The sequence below is a fragment of the Neolamprologus multifasciatus genome, chromosome 6 (genome assembly GCF_963576455.1).
Source record: "Neolamprologus multifasciatus chromosome 6, fNeoMul1.2, whole genome shotgun sequence".
NCBI classification, from domain to species: Eukaryota; Metazoa; Chordata; class Actinopteri; order Cichliformes; family Cichlidae; genus Neolamprologus; species Neolamprologus multifasciatus.
In genome coordinates this window covers 3,068,719-3,093,170 of record NC_140444.1, presented here as the reverse complement: position 1 = coordinate 3,093,170, position 24,452 = coordinate 3,068,719, and the positions used below count along the sequence as shown (strand labels likewise).

The following is a 24,452-nucleotide window of genomic DNA, read 5'->3' as shown; positions in this document are numbered from 1 at the left end:
TAAAACGGTGAATAAATGGACAGCATCTGTCTCGTGCCATTCTTTAGCTGCTTAGGTCACGTTCTACCACACTGACTTCTTTCACTCTTCTGATGACATAAAAGACGAGTAAAATAAAGAATAACGTCATTTTTTATGCTGCTTTCATTAGTTGTGTTTCATTCTAAGCCATCCATCATCCGTCTTTCTTCTGTTTTTCCAGCTTGATGACCACACAGCTGATAGACTGGGCTTAACGATGCGTTCCTTAAGTTTTCGGCGGAACGCGCCATCAACTCAGACAGTTGGAGCAGATGCTCCACGATGGCAGCACTGAACAGCAAGCTTTCATTCTGTACTCTCACTGTTGTGTATTTTTGACTCTCTAAATAACACTTTTCCTTGAACGTGCTTCCGACATCCGAGTTCTGAGGTATCTGGAACGCAGAATAACAAACCGGTTGTGACTTCCATGTTTTACACACACTGAGCAAACACTCAAAATAAAGCATTGTGTCCCAGCTCTGTCCTCAACAGGAGAGAAAACAGAGCACCTCCTTCGAGCCGGATTCGAACCAGCGACCTAAGGATCGCTGCGATCAGCCTCTACAGTCCTCCGCTCTACCAACTGAGCTATCGAAGGGGCCGGCTCAGCTCCCCCCGCCACGACACAAATGCAAACAGGGAACGCGTGACAGGCCTGAGAGACGGCAGCGATGATCTGTTGTTTCCTGTTGCTGGTTAAGCTTTAACAGGCCACTAAGCAGCTTTCACCTACCTCACTCAGCAACGCATGACCACGCACGAGCGAGTGACTCACTGCTATCTGTGTGCATCAAGAAGTGTGCGAGAGGTGTTTGTTCACGCTTATAATCAGATAAACAGAAGGTGTGAGGAGAAGAAGAGTAAACAAACGCACTCGAATACCAAGAACCTCCAAACACAAATAACACAACAGTGAACACACTTTCTGCCTTCAGCTCTCACACACGATTTCAGTTTATGACCAAAGCTGTTTGTGTGCAGTCGTGCTGTTTCTCCTACTGCAAACACGTGGATCCGCTTCGCCTAGCGAGACATACAGTTTCTGTGTTTTTATGATCGTTTGCATTTTCCACTTGCAAACCGCACACTGTGTTTGTGTCAGTGAGCTGAGGCTAACAGACAGAGAGGAGCAGATTTATTAGACACACACTTTTGATTTTTCAGTGTTTCTACTAGGGCTGCCACAAACGATTATTTTGATAGTCGACTAGTCACCGATTATTTTTGCGATTAGTCGACTAATCAGATCATCATCCATTGGACGTAAAACGTACAGCTTATTGCACCAGCAGCATCTGCTCTTATATAACTATCATTAGCTTACAGCTTTAAGTGTTTAAGGTATGTGCTAACTAAAAATAAAGACAAGATGATAGTTTATTAAATTTTAATGAAATTTGCAGATTGTTTCGGTGAAGTTTAATAAACTCCTTGCTATCTAAAATATAACAGGACACCGGAGTAAATTCTCGAGCATCTTACACTTCTGATAATCAGCTGTCTGCTTGACGTTTATTCAGCTGTGTAAAAACTATAACTTTAATCTCAGCCAAACCGATTTACTCAGGAACAAATAAAACACTAAAAAAGTCAAACAATAACATTTTTAAGTTATCTAAGTGACTTATATATCATATTTAACCTGAGTAGCGAAAGATGGCAGTGGGTTTAAAAATTTGCCGGGAGTCCGGTGTTCTGGGCTCTAGTTAGCCTAGCCCCCGGCTAGCTATCGAGCTAGTGGGTAACAGACGTCTCCGAAAACGTTGGAGCGCTTTTGAAAATATGTGGTGTCTTGATAAACTGAGCAGATATTTGAGGTTTACACAGCTACATTCTCGCCTGAAAATATGTTAAACGTTTATTTTGTGACCCAGAAAGAATAATAAGAGTAATATTAAAACTAACTAGCTGCCGCCATTGTTGGAAACTGCGCTGGGCTGCGCTATGAATTCTGGGACACAGCTTCTTCTTCTTCGGGGTTTAACGGCAGCTGGCATCCTTGTACATGTAGTGCTGCCATCTTCTGTTTCAGTCCGTTATTACACTCTTAAATCCTACTACTTATTCCTGCGTCTTTTGTGATCTTACAAAGCTTCAAACGACGCGTCGACTATTAAATCAGTCGTTGACGATTTTGATAGTCGACTAATCGTGGCAGCCGTAGTTTCTAATTTTAATTTCTACAAACCACATTTAGTTTGAAATAGAAGCACGGGAATAAAAATGGATGAATAAAAAACCGACTATGACGATTCTGTTCTGATCTGTTGTTGATTAAAGTATTACAGAGTCACCGTTTTTTAAAATGATACCAATATTCACTCAAACAGCTCAAGTTTTAATTTTTTTCTACTGATTTTGACACAAAGAAATTTTGTTTTGTAAGAAGTACCAGACGAGATTTATCGTTTTCCCCGCATATGTGTGATGGCATCAGCCACATAGGGGTAAATTAGTCCATTTTTCACTTTATTAGTTTGCTTTGCAGTTTTTTTCATTAATATAATTCATTAATCATTTGGTTAAACCTAACACTGATGTTATGAGGCGCGCACATAGTAACATTGTGTGGTTTTTCTAAAATGTTTTGTTATATTAATTATGTTTCTCTTTCTTTGAGTTACCTGGTTTGGGCGGTGGCTGCTTCCTGTCTGGGCAAAAGGCGTGGCTGAGGACTCTGGGAACAAAATGCCTGCTCAGCAGGACCAACCATGGGCTTACCAGGAGCAGGGGTGTTTTAGGTTTAGTTAGGCTATTCTGTACTTAGTTAATATTAGTATGTTTTTGTTCCCCCCCCCCCCCCCCCTATTGTGTGTAAATGGTTTGGCCAAATCATTATAAAAGCTACCCTCATGTGTCTTTGTAATTAGGTCAGTTTGTGAGTTAAGTTGTGTCTCACTTTGTTTGGTTTAAGTTTCTGGAAATTCCTTTTTGTAGAGTTATATTAGTTGACCTCTTTTATGGACCTGCTGAGTATGTTTTTGAATTTTGTTAATTTTGGACTTTTTGAGGGTTAAAATAAAGAAAACCCTTTTTGAAGATACTTTTTTTTTTGCCTGTGTCCTCTTTGCTTGGCTGCTTGGTCCCTCACAATATGAATAATTTGGTGCCCACCGGAGGGCTTTTGGTCGACCATCAAAGGAAAATCCCCGAGACTTTGATTTGACTTTTAAAAAGCTTTAGGACAGGTTTAACTGTCTCAAGCTTAAAACAGACGGCTGTTGTTTTTTAAAGCAGGATAACGCACTGACACAAACAGACTCTTTGCCTTAACGATAAACGGATCAATCCTGCTTAGCGTGCAGTCAGCCCTCCACTCACTTCATGTATTAACTTATTTAAGGCGGTATGAGGCATGTAGTGCACGCACATCCCCGTACACGTCATTACAGCCCGAGGCTGCAGCCGTCAGCTCTGACAGCCCATAAACTTTTGGACAATGTGCCAACAAAAATAATCAACACAGAAGATTTTAAATCAAACAATCAAGATGTTTTCAAAGTCCAAACTTTGAGCTTTAACTCAAAGAGTTTAACAAAAGTCTCGCATTTAATGTTTAAGAATTACAGCCATTTTTACACACAGGATCATGTTTTCACAGGCTGGATTTATCCAGTGCAGAGTGGCGGTGTTCAGAGGCAAGCGTGCAAAAATGTGTCACACCTGCTGATTATGAGGCTGAGATGAGTAAAATATCACCGGTGAGCTTCCTGGTGTCTCATAAGAACGCGGACGGCATAATCAACGGTGATGCAATGAGCTGGATCAGACATCCGATCTGTTTTATTCAGTTACGTTATTTCAATAAACAACTGTGGAACCAGCTTCCAGTTTGGATTCAGGAGACAGACACTATCTCTACTTTTAAGATTAGGCTTAAAACTTTCCTTTTTGCTAAAGCATATAGTTAGGGCTGGACCAGGTGACCCTGAATCCTCCCTTAGTTATGCTGCAATAGACGTAGGCTGCCGGGGGATTCCCATGATGCATTGAGTTTTTCCTTTCCAGTCACCTTTCTCACTCACTATGTATTAACAGACCTCTCTGCATTGAATCGTATCTGTTATTAATCTCTGTCTCTCTTCCACAGCATGTCTTTATCCTGTCTTCCTTCTCTCACCCCAACCAATCACAGCAGATGGCCCCGCCCCTCCCTGAGCCTGGTTCTGCCGGAGGTTTCTTCCTGTTAAAAGGGAGTTTTTCCTTCCCACTGTCGCCAAAGTGCTTGCTCATAGGGGGTCATATGATTGTTGGGCTTTTCTCTGTATCTATGAAGCGCCTTGAGGCGACATTTGTTGTGATTTGGCGCTATATAAATAAAATTGAATTGAATTGAATTGAATTGAATTGAACTGAACAACAAGAACCAGTGTCGAGTTATACTGGTACTGATAAATGCTCACAATGCCCATCCCTCATCCTCCTCCAGCAGAATCCATCAGTGCATCAAAGGTCTATTTTAACAATAATCCTGCTGCGTGTAGCAGGACGACTATCGCGTTGTAATCTCGTCATGTTTCCATCTGCGTTAACGAGCTCAGCGTGTCAAACGAGCGCTCTGCTGTCGTGTGCACTCAAAGTCGTTTAAGCTCTTAAAGATTTATTTATGACAACACGCGAGTAGCAGCGCTCGCTGACGACACAGGGGAAACACCGGCACTATGTTGGATCTAGTGACAACGACGGCAGCGATCTCAAACACACACACACACTAATCGCTGGCTGCTTCTCACAGGATCTATTAATATTTAATAAGCTGCTGTGTTAGCAGGAGGACAGAGTGACAGTCTGATCCTGGATAAGCCTCGTGGACTTCAACTTAACACACTTTCCAGCTGCCCCACTGATGTGCTGACTGCCTTTATTCCAAACTCCTGCATCAAAGTACATCCATGACTTCTGGTTCCTGAAGGAAAAATCTCAGCTTTATCTTGAAGGGTCAAACTTCTCCCTTAAATATGACCTTTAAAGGGAATTTCACTGAACTGTAATTCAAAGGAAAACCTCTCTTCTTTCTGCAGACACCTCTCAGAGAGCTCAGAGAGCTGTGTGTCCTGGAAAACTCTCTAAAATGCTGCGTGTTGAAGAGCTCATCACATCTCTGTGTTGGTGTCAGCCCAACAACAGGTACATCATAATTATGAATAAAAACAGAACTAATATTATCTACATCTCCATCTAAGTCCACTCTCCTGGGAGAGGAGGAAGTAATCGGGCAGACGCAGGAAGCCCGTGAGCGCCGATGGAAATATGAGCAGCAAAGAAAGAGACTTTTCAAAGAGAAAAAAACGAGTGTGCGCCTGGGGGGGGGGGGGGGGGGGGAATGAATGAGACGAGTCTCTTGACCCCCCACGACCTCAAACCGCCCTCCTCCCCTCCGCCTACTTCCCACCACATCACACCCTCCCTCGGCTTTGTTTCACCTCCATCCCTCCATCTTTCCGCCGCTGCTCCTCCCGCCCCTCAGGCCCAGATGGTCATCAGCTGGACTGATTTAGACTGCAGACAATAACACACTCACTTACAGACACACACACCCGAGCAGGCTTCCTCTGTTTTAAAAAAAAAAGTGACAGAAAGTGCTGGACGGGTTGTGCGACATTTTAAATGCATGCTGGGAGAAGGAGGGGCATGTGGTGAATGAATAATGGCTCGATCAGAGGTTCAGAAATATTCATGATGAAGTTATGTGAATGAGCTGCCCCGAGTTTAACTCTGTAAGTGGTGTAAATGTATAAAGCAGACATGTTTGGTCCGGCTGTCTCGGCTCACTCGTCACCAGTGTTGGTCAAGTTACTTGAAAAAAGTAATCAGTAACTAATTACTGATTACTTCCCCAAAAAAGCAACCCCATTACTTTACAGATTACTTATTTTCAAAAGTAATTAAATACTTAGTTACTTAGTTACTTTTTAAAAACACGATTTACAACCTGAATAGGTGATAAAGTGATAGATCTTTCAGCCCAATTCTACTTTTTTCTGCATAATCATCATACAAAATGTAATCAAATGGAAAAGTCTCTTTTTAAAACTTGTTTTATTAGTTTTAATCTTTTAACTTTATGCATCAAGCAAAAATTAAATTATCTGCAACATTTTCTGACTGGAAGAAATTTGTTTAACATTTAAACCTATTTTCTGCACATTCCAGCACATAATTTTTTTGTGTGTGTGTTTACACTCACTCTTTCAAATAGATGCAAGTAAAACACAGCAGAAAATAAATAAAGTCAAAGACTAGCGGTCCTGTTGCTCTATTTTCACCTGTAAAGCAGGAGTGGGGTAGGCGGAGGGTTACCCTGGTGCAGGTGTGCAGCGGTCAGTGGAAGAATCCGCGAGTTTCTCTGTGAGTTTCCCATTACGTCGTAGCTACTCGGTGCTTGCTCGGAAGTTTAGGGGTTTTTTTCGCTGTAAAAAGAAGTTTTCTTCCCACGCACAACGGACACTAATGTTTTTGTCACTTTTTATGGAATCAAACTCAAAGTAAGGTCAGTACTTCCACGCTTTAAACGCTGCACGCTCATACTCTCTCTGCACTCGATATATGATCCATTGTTGATCTGCACACAGCTGTTGTCACGAACGTCGCACTCGCTTACGTCACTGTCATGAGACACTCTCGCAAAAAATCACGGTTTTAGTAACGCAGTAACGCAGCGTTCCTACGGGAAAGTAACGGTAATCTAATTACAGTTTTTGCAATAGTAATCCCTTACTTTACTCGTTACTTGAAAAAAGTAATCGGATTACAGTAACGCGTTACAAGTAACGTGTTACTGCCCATCTCTGCTCGTCACTCCTCGAGGTTCAACTTTTTCCTGGAGCTGAAAGATTGTTTCAGGCAAATGTGAGCAGACTTTTGTTCCTGGTACCATGTTTCAATATTAATTTAGGCAAATTAGAAAAGAAAAATTTGCCAATTTACAAGGAGAAAATTGTAAATTTAATACAAGACATTTCTAAATGTGTGAGAAAAAATGCTGGAAAAATAAGAGATAAAAGAAAATCAATAATAAGGAAAAAAAACAAATTTATTAGCAAGAAATTGCAAATTTATGAGAAAACCTATGAGAAATATAGTAAACTAATAAGAAAAGAAATCTTTTTAATTGTCCAGGAACAATATTACTTCACTTTTCTAGTTTTAGAAAGAAACTGATACATTGTAATTCATATAAAATAACATAACTGAGTGTTTCTGATTGGTGATGAATAATTTATGTTTAATTAAACCGGGGAAAAGAATCAGACTAATCTGACCGCAGTTTAATGGACACGGTGAAACACGACACCGATGAATGGTCACTGTGACATCACAAACATCAGTCAGGGCGCGGCGTGTGCACAGTCACGCCATCCTGTTCTCTCCATGTTGCTCTGTCGTTATTTTTCCCCACCTCATGTCTGTTTTTGTTTTGTGTTTATTTTGGAGTTTGTTCATCTTTGGGACTTTTTTTTATCGATAATTTGCTTTTTTTAATGGTTGGGTTTGTTGTTATTTTCAACCCCCCCCCCCCCCAAAAACCCTGCAGATAATGACCAAATAAAAACCTCTATCATCTGTGTGAGTGTGTGAAAAGCACCAGATGAGACTGAGCTCAGCCTGTCTGTGGTTACAGCTCCCCCTACAGGCCGCTCAAGCTAAAGACTGCAACCTGTTGGTGAACTAAACAGGTGTCGCCCCTTTGTCCCCGTCCTTGTCTCACCCCCGACTTTGGCTTCATTTTACCTCAGTATGCTGAGTCTGCCCCCCCCAAAAACAATCACTCCCTTTGTCCTGTTTTCCCACAATCCCCCACTGGACAGAGAGATAAGACATTCTGCACTGCAGCTCCTGTTAGGACCGTCAATATTTACTTTTACTCTGTGTGAGTGTGTGTGCATGTGTGTGTGTTAAATGCCTTCACAGCCAGGCAGCGGAGCGCCTGTGTGTGTGTGTGTGTGTGTGTGTTTGGTTGGCCTGATTTCTTGCAGCACTATGTGATCAATCTTTTGACAGTTTGCTGACTCGTTTCTTTGTCATGGACTCCCCTCCCCTCCTTGTCTCAGTCGCTGTCTGAGACAGAGGCTGTCCACACACACACACACACACACACACACACACACACACACACACACACACCCTTGATCACTGTCATTGGGGGGGTTATAAGCAAACACTGTCTGCCTCTCCTCCACCTAGAATGACTGAATATGAAGCTTCAGCTTCTTCAGCAGCTATACCGGGGGTTATTCCACCATATCCACCCAGTGTGGAAATTCTTAAAGTAAAGTCAGGCTTAAAATAGCTCAAAAAGCAGAGTAAAAGCAGCTCCTTGCAATGAAGAGAAAGGTATTCATATATGAGGAAAGGGAATAGAGCTGAGATGAGAGAGGGGGAAGGAGGAGAAGACGTGAAACCCAGCAGAGGCTCGGTATTGTGCTGCTAATGCAGTCCAGGCTTGGATAATCCAACAAAGGTTACTGTGGAGACCAACAATGAGGGTCCAAGGGGCCCCCGACCACCGAGACGCGACAGGCAAGGAGGGAGGAGATGGATGGGGGGAGGAGGAGGAATCAAAATCTACATCTCAAACTGTCTGAGCCTGATTTCAGTTTTAAGGTCTGTAAGATTCCTGTTTGTTGATCTGAAAACGCACCACTTCCTGTGCAGGGGAAGGCTTTTTCCTGAGAAAGGAGTGACACAACTACTGGTTTCAAGCTTTAGTCACTGCTGAGTGACACCATGGAAAGTTGTGGTTTAGTTTTTCTCTGCTGCAGTGCTGAAGACTGATTGTATCTGTAAACTGACTGAAATCAGTCTACGTGGGTGAAAGAGCAACACGTTTCCCAAAAACGCTGCTTCTGCAACTACTGGAGGTGGACTCAGTCGGCCCTCTGCATGGGAATTTAAACCCGAGTCGTTTTGACTCAAACGTGATTGTGATTTATTAAATATCCACCACATTTGAGCATTTTATTTATTTAATGAGTAGTATGCTCATTTTCTAATAGAAAACAGGGATCTTATAGCAGCCTGACGAGTCGCCCCCTGCAGGGTGAATAGTGCAAGTGTAAGTCGCTCCCATGTCGGCATCACTTTTCACATCCTGAAGCTACAGGTAGCCGATACTGCTGATGCTGCCTTAACTCACCATAATCGGCTAATTGGCTTTTACTTGTGCTATAAAACCAATCAGATAGTTCTGTAGGCGGGATAAACCTTCTGGGATTGGTTATAACATCAGGTTTTTTCTTTCATTTATTTTTCTGTAATCTTAAATGATGGTTTGGTAATTAAGTTTAACACAAGGTTATGAGTAGGGATGGGTACCGGTATCGGTTCTGACATAAACGGTAGCAACCAGACCGAAAAGCAGCACACATTTCGGTACTTTATTTTGGTGCTTTTTTTTGGTGCTTTTTTTTTTCCTGAGCTGTGACACACTTTAGATTCTAGCCAATCATTTTACGTTTCCGAGGATAGTAGGCGGGTCCAGGTACGTACGTTCTTTTAGAGCAGAGCTACAGATTAAAAATGCCCAAGGCGAAGCGGTCAAAAGTCTGGCTGTACTTCACAGCAAAAGATGCAAACTCAGCAGCTGCAACAAGTGCTTTAAGCTGATACTGTGATACTGTCAAAGGAGGTAACACCTCAAATCTGATGAAACACCTGGCGACACATAGTTTTTTTTAAAAGCAGAGAAATGCGCCGTATTTGATAGCTTGCTGCGAGACCTCACACCGTGCACATCTACTGCGGGTGTGGTGCCTGTTTTCGACCCGGAGTTAGCAACATCCCCCAAAAACCCGAAGAGGAGAGTCCTGGCCCCTAGCCCTGCCAGTGTAGCAGAAATGATGAGGATGATGATGCAGCAGCAGCCGTTCTTCTCTGCGTGAGTAGCTTAATGTTGTTCGTGTGTAATTTACGTTGAGTAGGCTAACCACGTTATTACATTAATGCACGTAAGGTGAACTAGCAAACATCATCATAGCTACATGCGGCTGTCTTCTTGTTTGATGGCAGATACTCCCTTCACCCTGGACAAAAAGGCTAAAATGACCAAAGAAAATGTGGAAAACAGCTAAACATGAGAGGTTTTTGGGCAAAGTTTGTTTTTTCCATTGTTTAAGCTGCTTCCAGCCAAGAGTGATACCATATATGCCCCATAGCTGCAGAAAAGGCTAACATTGTTATCTTTTTACAAAAAAACAGCTGAACATGAGAGGTTTTTGGACCAATTTTGTGTTCTCCATTCTTTAAGCACCGGTTTGAGCACCGTTTAAGCACCGGCACCGTTTCAAAAGTACCGGTTTGGCACCGGTATCGGATAAAACCTAAACGATACCCATCCCTAGATATGAGATTTAAAACAGACTTATTTACCACGTTCTTTTTTCAGGCCCAACAGCTGAAAATAAGTGAATAGGTAAAGCAAAGGTGAATCAAGTACAGTCGGTAAAGCATCAGAAGATCAAAATGAAATCATGAAAACCTAAAGGAAAGTGAGCCGTGGCAGTCTGAAGTTCAGGAAAATGAAAAAGGAGGAATTTGTCTGAAGTTAACGGTCAGCACTTGCTGGCTTTTCTTGCAGTTACTCAATGCAGGAGTTAACCTCTCAAAATATCACCGTGACATCTTTGAGCTTTAAATGCGTCTTCATTGGCTCTCTTGCATGAAACAGACTTTAGTGATGACTGACCTTCAGCTGTGTGAACCCTCAGTTTCCTCTCTCAGAAAAAAAAGAGCCTCAGAATGAATCCAGCAGCAGTTTGAGCGTCAGTATAAACAAGGCTCTCTGGATTTTCTTTGCTGCGTTTGCTTAGTTTCTTCTGTGCTCAGACCTTTAAGGCGACCATGAAGCTGTTACTTATTTATTTATTTGTTTTTGGCCGCTGACCCACGGCCTCCTCGCTCCCTCGTCCGTCCTCTCCTCTGCTCTCCAGATGCCGCCTCACAGATGGACGACATGCACAACGCTCGGCTGAATTTTATTTATTTGACTCGGACACACAGTTTACAGGAACGCAAGCAAACAGTTCCAAGGTCGGGTTAACCTTTTAGATCTCCAGTCTGGTCTTGATTTTACTTTTTACCAGCATTTATCTGTTTATATGTATCTGCCATTACTATTAACAGGTTTAAATCTCAAATTTCAAGGACCCCAGAATTCATTGGGTGAGGGTGGTTGGTTTATTTGTATTTTATTTTACTGTTGGGTCTAAAACTCTAATTATACTTCTTTATTACATTTTCTGAAACTGTGATCTTGCATGCACCATCAGCGCAACATGCACATGCATTTATGCAGCATGGATCACTTGCGAGGGCTTTGTTGGATATTCAAATAAGATAAACGAGTAGTCTACACGACTATTTCTAGTGTGGAAATATAGATTTTACTCATGTTTTACCACAGACTCCAAAGCGTTAGCCAAGTCTCGTTATGAAGGGTGTTTTGAAAACTGGATATGAAACCGCACACACACTCCAGACTCTAAAAGGGCATCCATACAGGATGTGACCAGCAGCAGAGACCATGGAAAGTCAACAACATGCAGCAACGACAGGCGTAATAACCGGTTAGTGACATGTAGTGGGCGAGTCCTGCATTAAACATTTCTCTATTTGAAGGTGAGCCACGAAAATGCCAACCAATGACAGCAGATGATTCTGTTAACTGACATATGACACTAAAGTAAATCAAGTATAGGGTTACCTAGGTTACCTGGAATCACCGCCAGCAGCAAAGCGATATGTGATGAGGAAATTGCCTCCTGTGTAAACGCTACTCGATAAGGACCATAATTTACGAAATGATCTTTGTGTTTAATTCAGTATGACCTGAAACTAACACCTGAGGCCAGAAAACATCAGGAAAGTGTCTACTGGGGTCACAAAGGGAGGAAGATGAGGCCCGGTTTCCCACAGTACAGTGTACATTTTAGGACATCGTCAGGTCTCAAGAAAAAAGTTGTCAGGTATCAGAGAAAAAAATGTCAGGTCTCAAGAAAAAAGTTGTCAGGTATCAGACAAAAAAATGTCAGGTCTCAGTTCTCAAGAAAAAAGTTGTCAGGTATCAGACAAAAAATTGTCAGGTCTCAGTTCTCAAGAAAAAAGTTGTCAGGTATCAGACAAAAAATTGTCAGGTCTCAGTTCTCAAGAAAAAAGTTGTCAGGTATCAGACAAAAAAATTGTCAGGTCTCAGTTCTCAAGAAAAAAGTTGTCAGGTCTTAGTTGTCAGGAAAAAAGTTGTCAGGTATCAGACAAAAAAATGTCAGGTCTCAGTTCTCAAGAAAAAAGTTGTTAGGTATCAGACAAAAAATTGTCAGGTCTCAGTTCTCAAGAAAAAAGTTGTCAGGTCTTAGTTGTCAGGAAAAAAGTTGTCAGGTCTTAGTTGTCAGGAAAAAAGTTGTCAGGTATCAGACAAAAAATTGTCAGGTCTCAGTTGTCAGGAAAAAAGTTGTCAGGTATCAGACAAAAAATTGTCAGGTCTCAGTTCTCAAGAAAAAAGTTGTCAGGTATCAGACAAAAAATTGTCAGGTCTCAGTTCTCAAGAAAAAAGTTGTCAGGTATCAGACAAAAAAATGTCAGGTCTCAGTTCTCAAGAAAAAAGTTGTCAGGTATCAGACAAAAAATTGTCAGGTCTCAGTTCTCAAGAAAAAAGTTGTCAGGTCTTAGTTGTCAGGAAAAAAGTTGTCAGGTCTTAGTTGTCAGGAAAAAAGTTGTCAGGTATCAGACAAAAAATTGTCAGGTCTCAGTTCTCAAGAAAAAAGTTGTCAGGTCTCAGTTGTCAGGAAAAAAGTTGTCAGGTATCAGACAAAAAATTGTCAGGTCTCAGTTCTCAAGAAAAAAGTTGTCAGGTCTCAGTTGTCAGGAAAAAAGTTGTCAGGTATCAGACAAAAAATTGTCAGGTCTCAGTTCTCAAGAAAAAAGTTGTCAGGTCTCAGTTGTCAGGAAAAAAGTTGTCAGGTATCAGACAAAAAATTGTCAGGTCTCAGTTGTCAGGAAAAAAGTTGTCAGGTATCAGAACACAAGGTACCAGACAGAGAGTTAAATCTTCCTGCAGGTGGCGGTGTTGTCATGTCCCACCTGGTACCTTGTGTTCTGATACCTGACAACTTTTTTCCTGACAACTGAGACCTGACAATTTTTTGTCTAATACCTGACAACTTTTTTCTTGAGACCTGACGATGTCCTAAAATGTACACCGTACCACAGACTTCTACAGGACTGAAGTCTTTCTGTGACCGCAAGGATCGCCCCCGGTGGCCTTTCAAAGGAATGCAGAGTTAAGGCACCTCTGTCACTTTACAGATCTGGAAGCTACATCAATCTTCGACATTGTCTATGTTTTTACTAGAATCCAAACTAAATAGTACCTGTAGCTTTAACCCCATCAAAAATATGATTTTCAGACTTCTAAGAAAGCCACCAGGCACGTCCCAGACACCGAATCTCATTCTTTTTCACCGCTGCCTGTTTATAAGTCAGCCACTGCTGGAGGGAAAATAGTTAGGCCCTTTTGAGCAAACAAATCTAAGATACCGAAACTAAACTATTAACAGAGAGACAGCTCTGAAGCCCACCTCTGAAAAGAGCCACTCAGAGTCTCACACGACTCATTACAAACAGAGTGTGTGTGTGTGTGTGCAAATATTTAGCAGCTCTTACTCAGGCGTGCATATCTGTAACAACGTTAGTGCATGTTTGCACATGCAAGAGTGCAAACTGTCAACGAGAGCCCTTCGTTGTGCATGTCTGTACATATTTGACAGCATTAAGACTGCGCAATGTGGGAAATTCACGAGTATGAGATGCAGACAGACTTTGTTTAAAATGTAAACACATACTGATCCTGTGTAGCTACATGCAGTTAACATCGAATAAAAGAGAAACTGAGCCAGTCTGCTGAGACGAACAGACCAGCTGTAGCCCAAATTTGACTTGAGAAACAGCAGGAAAGAGCAGTTTTAGGGAGCTAAGCTATGCTTACTGCTGCTAATTTTAATGGTTCGGCTTGAAAAGCTGCAGTTCCTCCCCACAGACTGTTAAAAAGTCAAACTTTATAGCACAAATAAACATGTTCACAGCAGGTTTCTCTCTTTAAGTAGGACTGCACAGCGTTTTTATCCCCTTTCCTCTATCCACACATGTTCAGAAGACATCCTGCACATTTTTAAAGCCTCTTTTTTTTGTGTGAGATTATTTCCTATAGCTGGTTTTCATGTCACTGTCTACCTGAGAAAACTGCAGTTCACCACAAGGCCACAAGCTATGCAGATTTTTGTTGAATAGGATGAAAACTATTACAAATAAGCTGCTGCAATTAAGGCTGCAAAACTTCTGAAACTGGCTGAAGGTGATTGTTGGCCATTTTAAAAATACAGACCCACCAGAAAAAGTATTTTCAGACAACAAAGCCACCCTAATAACACTTAACAGCAGGTTTAAAGGTCACTTGGGCAGAAATAAAGGTGCATGAGAGTCAGAAGACTATAATATAACGCCAAATCAGCCTTCTGTTGTGTATTCAAATGAAATAAAGACGACCTTCACATGCTAAATGCCTCTCAGCTCTATGAATGTGGTGCACACAAACAAACTCTTTGTCCCTGTTTTAGTTTGCTGCAGTCTGCCCACCTGCTCCAAAACACATGTTGGTGTCTTTGGATAGTTTCTTCCTTCATCAGCTGTACGATGAGTAATTTGAACTCTTCACCTGGATACTAGAGCCATGATTTGATGTTCCACCCTCTTGTACAATTTTGGTCACTTCTGGCTCCACACAAACAAAATGCTAAAGTTCAAAACAAACCGTCTGTGTGTGTTTCATTCACTCACCCCGAAGCTATGAGCGCTCTGGACTGAGCCATGGCAATCCTCTGCAACGCCGGTCTGCTCAGGCCGGCTAAGCTTGATCGCTGCGGTAAAGGCGCGTGGCACACTGTCGCTGCGGACGATGCTGACCGCTGCGGCTTCATCACCACCGGTGATGGAGTTGGCACAGGAGAAGGAGGCGTGGTTACGCTGCTGGCAGGGGTGATCAGGGTGGCGGTTGGCACCGAGTCGCTGGCTGAAGATGAGGAATGCTTGGGCGGAACGGACGGAGGGTTCGGGTTGGATGTGGGGGGCTGAGGTGGCGGGAGCGACGGCGGAGGCGGCCTGCTGGAAGACACGGAGATCCCCATGGAGGAGGCGCCGGCGGTGAGGGCGGCGAGAGACTGAGCGAAGAGCTGGGCGTTCACCCTCTGGGAGGCGGTGTTCTTGGAGATGGCGAGGCCGTGCGGCAGCGTCTGAAAGTAGCTGGAGTTGGCGTTCTGCTGCTGTCCCCGTCCCAGGGTGGCTGATTTCGATGGACTAAGCGATTTAGAGGGGGGTGGCGCTGAGTTCTTGGGTCGCTGCATGGTTAAAGATCGTCTTCCCAGAGTCTGTATCCCTCCTCCTCCTCCTGTATTGGCCTTCACGCTGAGGACCAGCATGCACTGCTGGCAAGAACAAGGCTGGCCTAGTGCTGTGGGTGGCAATCCTCCATTAGGGTAGACAGAGCTTCCGACCCCCATGCTGGCTCCTGACACCCCAACGCCCAGCAAGGCCCCAGTCAGGCCTCCGCTCGCGCCCACGCCTCCTCCTTTAGGTAGAGGGAGCGGACCGGACACTATGGGGTAAGCCACGTCAGCACGCCGCTGGATCCTCCGACACCTCTGGCTCTGTCTGTTCACCTGCAGGAAGACAGAAAAATGAATTTTCAGAAATAAAGAAATAAAGATCGCATCCTGCAAGAAAGGTTCAGGGTGCACACGAACAAACCTGCGTCATGTTCTGGAAATCAATGAGGTAGCAGAAGCCGAGCGGCGTCAGGTCGAGGCAGGGCTGCTGACGACTGTGGGCGCTCTCGATGGCGATGGCCACCTCCATGTCATACGGGGTCCATGTGCCTGCGTCGTTTTCCCACTCCCACTGCCAACCTTGACCCGGGGCTGAGGCTGGATCATAAAAACTCCTCCGTACCGGACGGATGGTTCCTAAAAGACACAAACAAAACTCTGGGTCAATTTCAGCCTCTTTGTCCTGACAGCTAAGTAAAGATGCCACGCAGAGATGCAGAGTTTAAATGTCCACATAAGAACCTCCGTTCGAGCCAGGAGATGCAAATCCCTTTGGATCAGGAAGGTCAAATCTGTGCTGTGATGATCACTTGTGAGTAAAGAAGCAACCAAAGGCAAAACAAAGCTAGAGGAATTATGAGATCACATGTCCGAGTGAGCGCAGACCAGGACACGCCGGATTAATGCCCTCATGTACAAGTAGTTTAAATGTTGTGACTAATCATGAGACACTGGAGAACATTAACATAGCTTTGGGATTCGACGACGGATGAATGTGATGATAGAAATTGAAGTCAGAGAGCACAGGCCAGCACAAACAAACTTTATTGAGGTTTTCTAGACAAAATTGTTACAAGTAGGCCTTTATATATTTCATTACTCAGCTGTCAGTGTTCCGTTATTTTATGTCAGTTATTGTAAGTAATTTCCAATTGAATGCTGGGTATGTGGTCAGTATAATCCCAGAATAAGGACACGTCATAGTGTTTTATACTATAAACACTACCAAACAGAACTGAAATGCGACCCTGTAATGCATGAAAACTGAAGTGGGGTGGCTAATGTTTTTATTTATCAAGTTCTATGATGAACTTTTGGTCTTGGTGTAGGGAACCATTTATATTTTAGGGGGTGCGCTGATTGGTTTAATAATGTCTCTCAGCTGGAGCAGGAAAACCTTGGTGACCCACCAGAAGAATTGGAGTATGGTGGTCTGGGTTAAAATATCAATACAGTCTAAATATCAGGTGTGTGGCTACAAGTTGGTGACCTTTTCCTGGATTCTGGCTCCACTGACAGGTGAGTCATGACTGGTAATCGGCGTGGGTGGCATGTTGAACCTCACCTCGTCAATTAACATCACATTTAGGAGGTCAGTTGAAATGAATGAGAACATGTACGCAAGCTCGTGAATGTAAAAAGACAGAAAACAGAAACGTGTCTGTGGGTGAGAAAGGCTCGGATACGTGAGAGAAAAATAAATGGATGAGGTTACTAAGTTCATATGTACGGAGCCCCGCAGGGGACATGGGAGAAAAAAAAATTAAGACGGACTTTTGCGAGATCTCGCAAAACAAACTCGGGATCTCGCAAAAGTTTTGCGAGATCTCGCAAAACAAACTCGGGATCTCGCAAAAGTTTTGCGAGATCTCGCAAAACAAACTCGGGATCTCGCAAAACTTTTGCGAGATCTCGCAAAACAAACTCGGGATCTCGCAAAACTTTTGCGAAATCTCGCAAAACAAACTCGGGATCTCGCAAAACTTTTGCGAAATCTCGCAAAACAAACTCGGGATCTCGCAAAACTTTTGCGAAATCTCGCAAAACAAACTCGGGATCTCGCAAAACATTTGCGAAATCTCGCAAAACAAACTCGGAATCTCGCAAAACTTTTGCGAGATCTCGCAAAACAAACTCGGGATCTCGCAAAACTTTTGCGAAATCTCGCAAAACAAACTCGGAATCTCGCAAAACTTTTGCGAGATCTCGCAAAACAAACTCGGGATCTTGCAAAACTTTTGCGAGATCTCGCAAAACAAACTCGGGATCTCGCAAAACAAACTCGGGATCTCGCAAAACTTTTGCGAAATCTCGCAAAACAAACTCGGGATCTCGCAAAACTTTTGCGAGATCTCGCAAAACAAACTCGGGATCTCGCAAAACTTTTGCGAGATCTCGCAAAACAAACTCGGGATCTCGCAAAACTTTTGCGAAATCTCGCAAAACAAACTCGGGATCTCGCAAAACAAACTCGGGATCTCGCAAAACTTTTGCGAAATCTCGCAAAACAAACTCGGGATCTCGCAAAACTTTTGCGAGATCTCGCAAAACAAACTCGGGATCTCGCAAAACTTTTGCGAGATCTCGCAAAACAAACTCCCAAAAACAAACGCAAAACAAACATCCCAAGCAAAACAAACTCGGGATCTCGCAAAACTTTTGCGAGATCTCGCAAATGTTTTAGCCGCATTCTTCGGACGCTGGCTCGAAGCCGACCGGGAGGTCGAGGCACGATGTGCCGGGAAAGCGAGATCTTGCAAAACTTTTGCGAGATCTCGCAAAAGTCCGTCTTAATTTTTTTTCTCCCATGTCCCCTGCGGGGCTCCGTACATATGAAATATTCGATTTTTATAAATGTCTTTGCAAAAATTTAAAAAACCAAAACCCTCAAAGCCAACAGAGCCGGTCACTTAGATTTACTTTGCTTCACTTCTGGCCGTGCTGCTCCTGTGCTGGTGTTTCATATTTGCCTGAGTTAAAAATCTGAAGGTATTTACATCGTAGAAAATCTGAATTTTAATGAACTGCCCTAACTTTTCAACCTCACACGAACTAACGGTCAGCACAGATGGTTGTAAAACACTTAGGAGACTCTGCACATCTCGGAGGAGTAACTGTTGTTGTAAACAGAACAGCGGACCCAAAACCCAACAAAGAAAGTCATGAAAACTCCAATAAAGATATGAAAAAAGTGAAAAGAGAAAGCAGAGAAATTTGCCTCGAGTCTGATCACATGAGCTGAACTAAATCTGTGGGTGGATTGATTTAGATATATCCCGATTCCACCCCGAGAGATATGATCTTGTGGCCTGATCGGCCACCCCTAAGTGAATAATAATCTAATTTCCCATTAATAGGCAGCGTGCCTGCAGAAAGAGCAGAGACGCTGAGAGGAACTGAAAAGGGCAACAACTGATGGCTCCATGATGCAGCCTCTCGAGCTGCATGCATGATTTTCATTAAAATACTTCGATGAGTTTCCACCACAACAGCTCCATAAAGGGGACGGGAGAGTCCTCTTCTGACAGTCACATGCTCGTATTGTTGTGTTTTCACTCTCAGTCTAACTAACAGTCTGCTAAACAGTCAAAAGATTTTTTTAAATACCACATGAAATACTCAGAACAGTGTTTCTCTGTCCCCCCGTGGGGCCGAGGGATGGCAGGAGGCTCCCTAAGCCAACCAACCAGAAACTACCACCGTCTCCAGGGGAACGGGCTATTCAGTCAAAGCCAGGGCAAGAGCAGGAGGGCATATGTGTGAGAGGCTGTTATAAAGAGGTTATACTGGCAGAGGCATAAGCACACAAACCTAAAAAAACACCAAAGGAAGTGAAGAAACAGAGACAGGGCGAATGATCGAACTGAGATATCAAACTCTGCGTTGTGCCTGGAGATGTGCAGGAGTTCACAAGAACATCCTCAGTGTGTGGGAGACGAGAAACGGTGCTTCCCCTCCTCCTCCTCCTTCACACTCTGTTGAATGGACAGCACAGCGGGGAGCACTTGACCTGCTGATTACCATGAGAAACGTAATTTCTCTCTTTCGAACTGCAAAGAAACTACAAAGAGAACAAGTTCATTCAGCCTGAGACAAACGGCAGACTGAGGCCGACCTTCGCCGCTGTCTGTCTGTCCTTCGTGATGTTAGCCCACCGTGACAGCAAAATGTGAAATCTGGCCAGACATTTCCTAAATTTAGAGGCAGAGAGACCCAAAAAGGTCTTAATGTGAGGTATGACCCCGACCAAGATGAGAGCGAGAATTTAAAGTTCAGTCACGACTTGTTGGTGTTTTCTGGTGAGAAGAACCTGCAAAACGCTCAAGCAGCCTTTGTGGTTAGAGCTGCGTCAAACCCAGAAAACACCCAAAACACATATAATACGAACCCTTTAGCAAGTACAGACATAGCTACCGCCATTAGATCCGCCGCCGCTAATGCACTCAAAGTAAACACAGGACAGATCAGGGCTCGTTGTCACTGATGCTCAAACCTGATTCAAATCTGATCTCTGATCATAATATTGGATTAGTGCATACCTACACAGAACACCACACTCTGTACACGAAAGCAGGAGGAGGAGGCATTGTGGGAAAAGGATTCGCTGTTCTGCATCTGTGTACTTTGTGTGTAGTTACAGCTTAATCTGTGCTGGACTCCCACTCAGCAGGCCAAGGTCTTATCACAGAGAAGACGAGCTGCCCTTTGTTTCTGAACACAGTATCAACATCTGAAAGGTTTCCGTGTGCATACCGATCTTTTTCTGCATATCACACGGCCTTGACAGCTCATTTCCAGATAACTGCGAAAGTCACATGAGCCCTTTTTTGCACTGCGGCCCTAATGTTTCCTGACGTCCGACTCTCGTCTGGGAGCATCTTCATATCCAATATTCATAGAAAACAGGAATATTAATTATGCATTTACAGCGATTATTACTTAAAAAGGCTTAAAAGAAGAACTGTGTACCAGCAGCTAACAGTAAACTAGCAACAGCCAAGTTAAAACCTACAGCACATGTTACAGTCTCAGGACACATTGTCTTTTAATAAGGTTCCAAATACAGACAGTATCAAATGATTTGTGTAGCTACTTCTTACGGTGAAAACATTGTGCACTCCACTTCCAGCATTGGATGGACTTTGTACTGGATATGGCAGCCTCGCTTCTGTCAGTCTGCCCAAGTGCAGCTGTGGCTACAACTAGGACTAGTCACGATTAGTCGACTAGTCACGATTAGTCGACTAGTCACGATTACGTCGACTATCAAAATCGTCGATGACTAATTTAATAGTCGACGCCTCGTTTGAAGCTTTGTAAGATCCCAAAAGACGCAGGAATAAATAGTAGGATTTAAGAGTGTAATAACGGACTGAAACAGAAGATGGCAGCACTGCATGTACAAGGATGCCAGCTGCCGCTAAACCCCGAAGAAGAAGAAGCTGTGTCCCAGAATTCATAGCGCAGCCCAGCTCAGTTTCCAACAATGGCGGCAGCTAGTTCGTTTTAATATTACTCTTATTATTCTTTCTGGGTCACAAAATAAACATTTAACATATTTTCAGGCGAGAATGTAGCTGTGTAAACCTCAAATATCTGCTCAGTTTATCAAGACACCACATATTTTCAAAAGCGCTCCGACGTTTTCGGAGACGTCTGTTACCCACTAGCTCGTTAGCTAGCCAGGGGCTAGGCTAACTAGAGCCGTGAGAGCACCGGACTCCCGGCAAATCTCGCTACTCAGGTTAAACATGATATATAAGTCACTTAGATAACTTAAAAATGTTATTGTTTGGCTTTTTTTTAGTATTTTATTTGTTCCTGAGTAAATCGGTTTGGCTGAGATTAAAGTTATAGTTTTTACACAGCTGAATAAACGTCAAGCAGACAACTGATTATCAGAAGTGTGAGATGCTCAAGAATTTACTCCGGTGTCCTGTTATATTTTAGATAGCAAGGAGTTTATTAAACTTCACCGAAACAATCTGCAAATTTCATTAAAATTAATAAACTATCATCTTGTCTTTATGTTTAGTTAGCACATACCTTAAACACTTAAAGCTGTAAGCTAATGATAGTTATATAAGAGCAGATGCTGCTGGTGCAATAAGCTGTATGTTTTATGTCCAATGGATGATGATCTGATTAGTCAACTAATTGCAAAAATAATCGGTGACTAGTCGACTATCAAATTAATCGTTTGTGGCAGCTGTGGCTACAACTGTGTTTTGCCTCCACCAGTGTGTGAATGTGAGAGTGAATGAATAGTGCAATTTTAAAAGCGCTATATAAATGCAATCCATTATTACTGTTATTGTTACTGGGAAGCTGACAGGTTAAAGACCAGTTGTTCAACTGATGCGAACATCCACCTGGTAAGTCAAGGTTGCCTTGGATGCGCAAAAACAGTTAATAGCTTTGTAAATATTCACTAAGCTTGAGAACATCTGACCTTATTTTACTTCGACAGCTGCATGACAGCTAAAAATAAACCAGTTCCATAACTCATCAACATCCAGTCGGTGGCCAGCAAACCACTAAGGTTAGACTTTAGTCGCATTACAAAAGATGGACGTAGCTTCCAGATCGGAAAAAATAAGCACTTTATATTTAATGGCCAGCAGGAAACCATAATGTTTATCAGTGGAAAAAAGGCCCTCAGCTCTGAGCTCAGTTAGTCTTTTTTTGTTTTTAATTAAGTTAATTTTGGCCTTTTTACGAGTCACAAAGGAGGACAACGCTCGTTAACCGGAAGTCGTTAGCCAATGAGCTGTTCTTCAGCCTCTCAGTCAGATCCACTCCACACTTCCAGTTTCAAGACACCCCGATGGCGACAGTGAAAACGCTCAGCTGGAACCTTATGGACTTGTTTACAGGCTGTCACATACACAAATAACAGTAAGCTAGTATCTGTGGAAACATCAGCCTGGCCAGTCTCTTAATCAGGGCGTAACATATAAAATAATTGTGCAGTACATGACTAAACTGACTGGATATCAGCCATGACATGACTGATCCAGAACCAGTCCAGCCCAGTTCTTCTGGCAAAGCCTTTCCAAAACTCTGACATAATCGAGGCAGGTCGCCTGCTATGGCTTCAAGTTAGGTTGCATAAATGTGAAGCTAATCAGCTCCATTCATAGAGGTCGTGTTTAGCATATTTTACATGAGAAAATGAGAATAGTGGATATTCAATAAAGAAAGGTAACGTGAGTGGAGAGAATGGGGATTGTTTTAAGGCCAGAATTTTAGAACTGGCACAACATTTTATATCTGCAACTTCATAAACAAAACACAGACTGTCTCCTCCCTACAGAGCCTGTGCAGAGGAGTCAGTGCTTTCAGCAGCTCCTGCAAACTGAGCACTTATAATGCAGTAAATTTAACCAAACAGCTGGACAGGTGGACTGACATCTGACCTGGACAGCACCTGACGTGCTGTCTCAGCGAGCTTCGTCTCCTGTTTCAGCAAATACAGACAGCAGAGAAGTACAAGGCAGACGTGGACCTCCGGCTAAAAATGTAAATCTGCATCAGCTGACGAGGAATCTGCTCGGAAGGGACTACAGCCACCGGCCATTCCTGTTACGTTACCCCTCTGAGGTCTGGGAGGTCACTGGTGATGACCCGTGAATGACCTGCAGGCACCGTCTCATGCTACCAGTAGTGCCAAGGACACTTACAAACCGGAAAACCCCAATAACACAGCAGGCTGGAAAATCCCCCCGTGGGATGCATGTGAGGGAGGAATTCTCCCTGTTTCTCAAATATGAATTTCAGGCCCTCCCTTCATACTGGTTTTCTCAGTCAGTCAGGAGAAACTGGGCGTGGGTGTTTGTGCACTCGTGTGTTTACTGTGGGTATGCTGGGTGTCCTCCATAAAAGGGTCTGATTAAAGCAGTTACAGCTGTAGGAACGAGCATGTGTGTGTCTGTCCGTGTGTCGTATGGGGAAAGCTTCATAGCTGCGGTCCCTCTCCTCGCTCTTATAGTACCACACCTCTCCCAAATCATCCATCTGTCAGAGTCGGATCAGCACGCGGCGCTCGGCTGCTTTCGCTTGTCGCTCACGTTCGAAATCAAGCGAAGCGTGTTTTGGGTGTAGCCGATTCCTGGATTTCTGCTTCGAAGAAAAAGAAAACTGCAACATAATGAGTTGTTAAATGAAGCCAAGAGAATGCACACTGTGTGTGTGTGCGTGTGTGTGTGTGTGGGTGTGTGTGTGGTGGAGACCCAACAGCAAAAGTAAATAAGGAAAACGTGTGAATATCACAGAGCTCAGGCAGCACAAAGAGGCCTGAAGCAGGTGGAGAAAGAAACTGGCCATCTGGTCTTTATTGTTCTCTCTCTCTGTCTTTACCACTGACCCCTCCCTGCATTCAAACACACACGCACACACACAACATTGCAGACTGACCAGCAGGCGCACACATGTTAGGGTCGGGTCATGCTTTATGCCGCTCTCACTTCTCGTCCATGTGAGAAAGTCTGGGATGAGCCGACACTTCCTCTTCACACTTCTCGTATCAGCCACACGTTAATAATCTGCTTAGAAAGCTTGAACCTGTCTCACAGACTCCACGATCACTCTTTACCAACACGATTATTACAGCATACGTGATTTTTCTTTGGTCCCAAATTCCTCTGTGCAGGAAAACTCTGAACGTGTACGTTTCCTTAGTGACCTGTATTTATTGTGTTTCCAGAAACATCCAAGTGATCCTAAATTCTACTTTTTACGGGGTTTTGAGCAGTAAAATAGATTTTTATGTGTATTCAGGACCAAGGATTATAAATAGAAACCTTTTTTGCATTTATTTTTGCTCTTAAGCTCTCAGTTTGTCTTGTATTACAAATCAAGTGCACCGCATCACATTACAGCTCTGTGATTTTTGCCCCTGTAAACTCATTCACCATTTAGTGGAGCCTGAGCGAAGACGAGATCTGTGTAAAATAAGTCAAACACAGAGTTTCTGTAGGTTCTTTGTTTACAAACTGTTTGGAAGTCGTTCTGCTACCTTCAGAACAAGCAGTTCATCGAACACGAGCACCCAAAATG

At 43.2% G+C, this 24,452-nt stretch overlaps 2 protein-coding genes, 1 long non-coding RNA gene and 1 other non-coding gene across 5 annotated transcripts in view; all 4 read right to left on the bottom strand.

Annotated features, from left to right (window-relative positions):
• Positions 1 to 24,452, bottom strand: part of LOC146516137 (uncharacterized) — a 204,586-nt gene that overhangs the window by 16,976 nt on the left and 163,158 nt on the right. The window lies entirely within an intron of this gene.
• LOC146516140 (E3 ubiquitin-protein ligase TRIM21-like) overlaps positions 1 to 24,452 on the bottom strand; it is a 102,697-nt gene that overhangs the window by 16,976 nt on the left and 61,269 nt on the right. The gene's annotated exons all lie outside the window — the stretch shown is intronic.
• Positions 1 to 24,452, bottom strand: part of LOC146516145 (E3 ubiquitin-protein ligase DTX4-like) — a 52,662-nt gene that overhangs the window by 7,944 nt on the left and 20,266 nt on the right. For both annotated transcript variants that reach the window (XM_085162027.1, XM_085162028.1), the window contains exons 3-4: positions 15,817 to 16,031; positions 14,851 to 15,728 (exon numbers count right to left, since the gene is read on the bottom strand). In XM_085162027.1, the coding sequence (XP_085018153.1) occupies positions 14,851 to 15,728; positions 15,817 to 16,031 (1,093 nt within the window). The remainder of the gene's footprint in view (positions 1 to 14,850; positions 15,729 to 15,816; positions 16,032 to 24,452) is intronic.
• On the bottom strand, positions 535 to 622 carry trnay-gua (transfer RNA tyrosine (anticodon GUA)). Its single transcript is given in 2 exon segments — positions 535 to 570; positions 586 to 622. It is a non-coding gene; the product is annotated as a tRNA-Tyr (tRNA).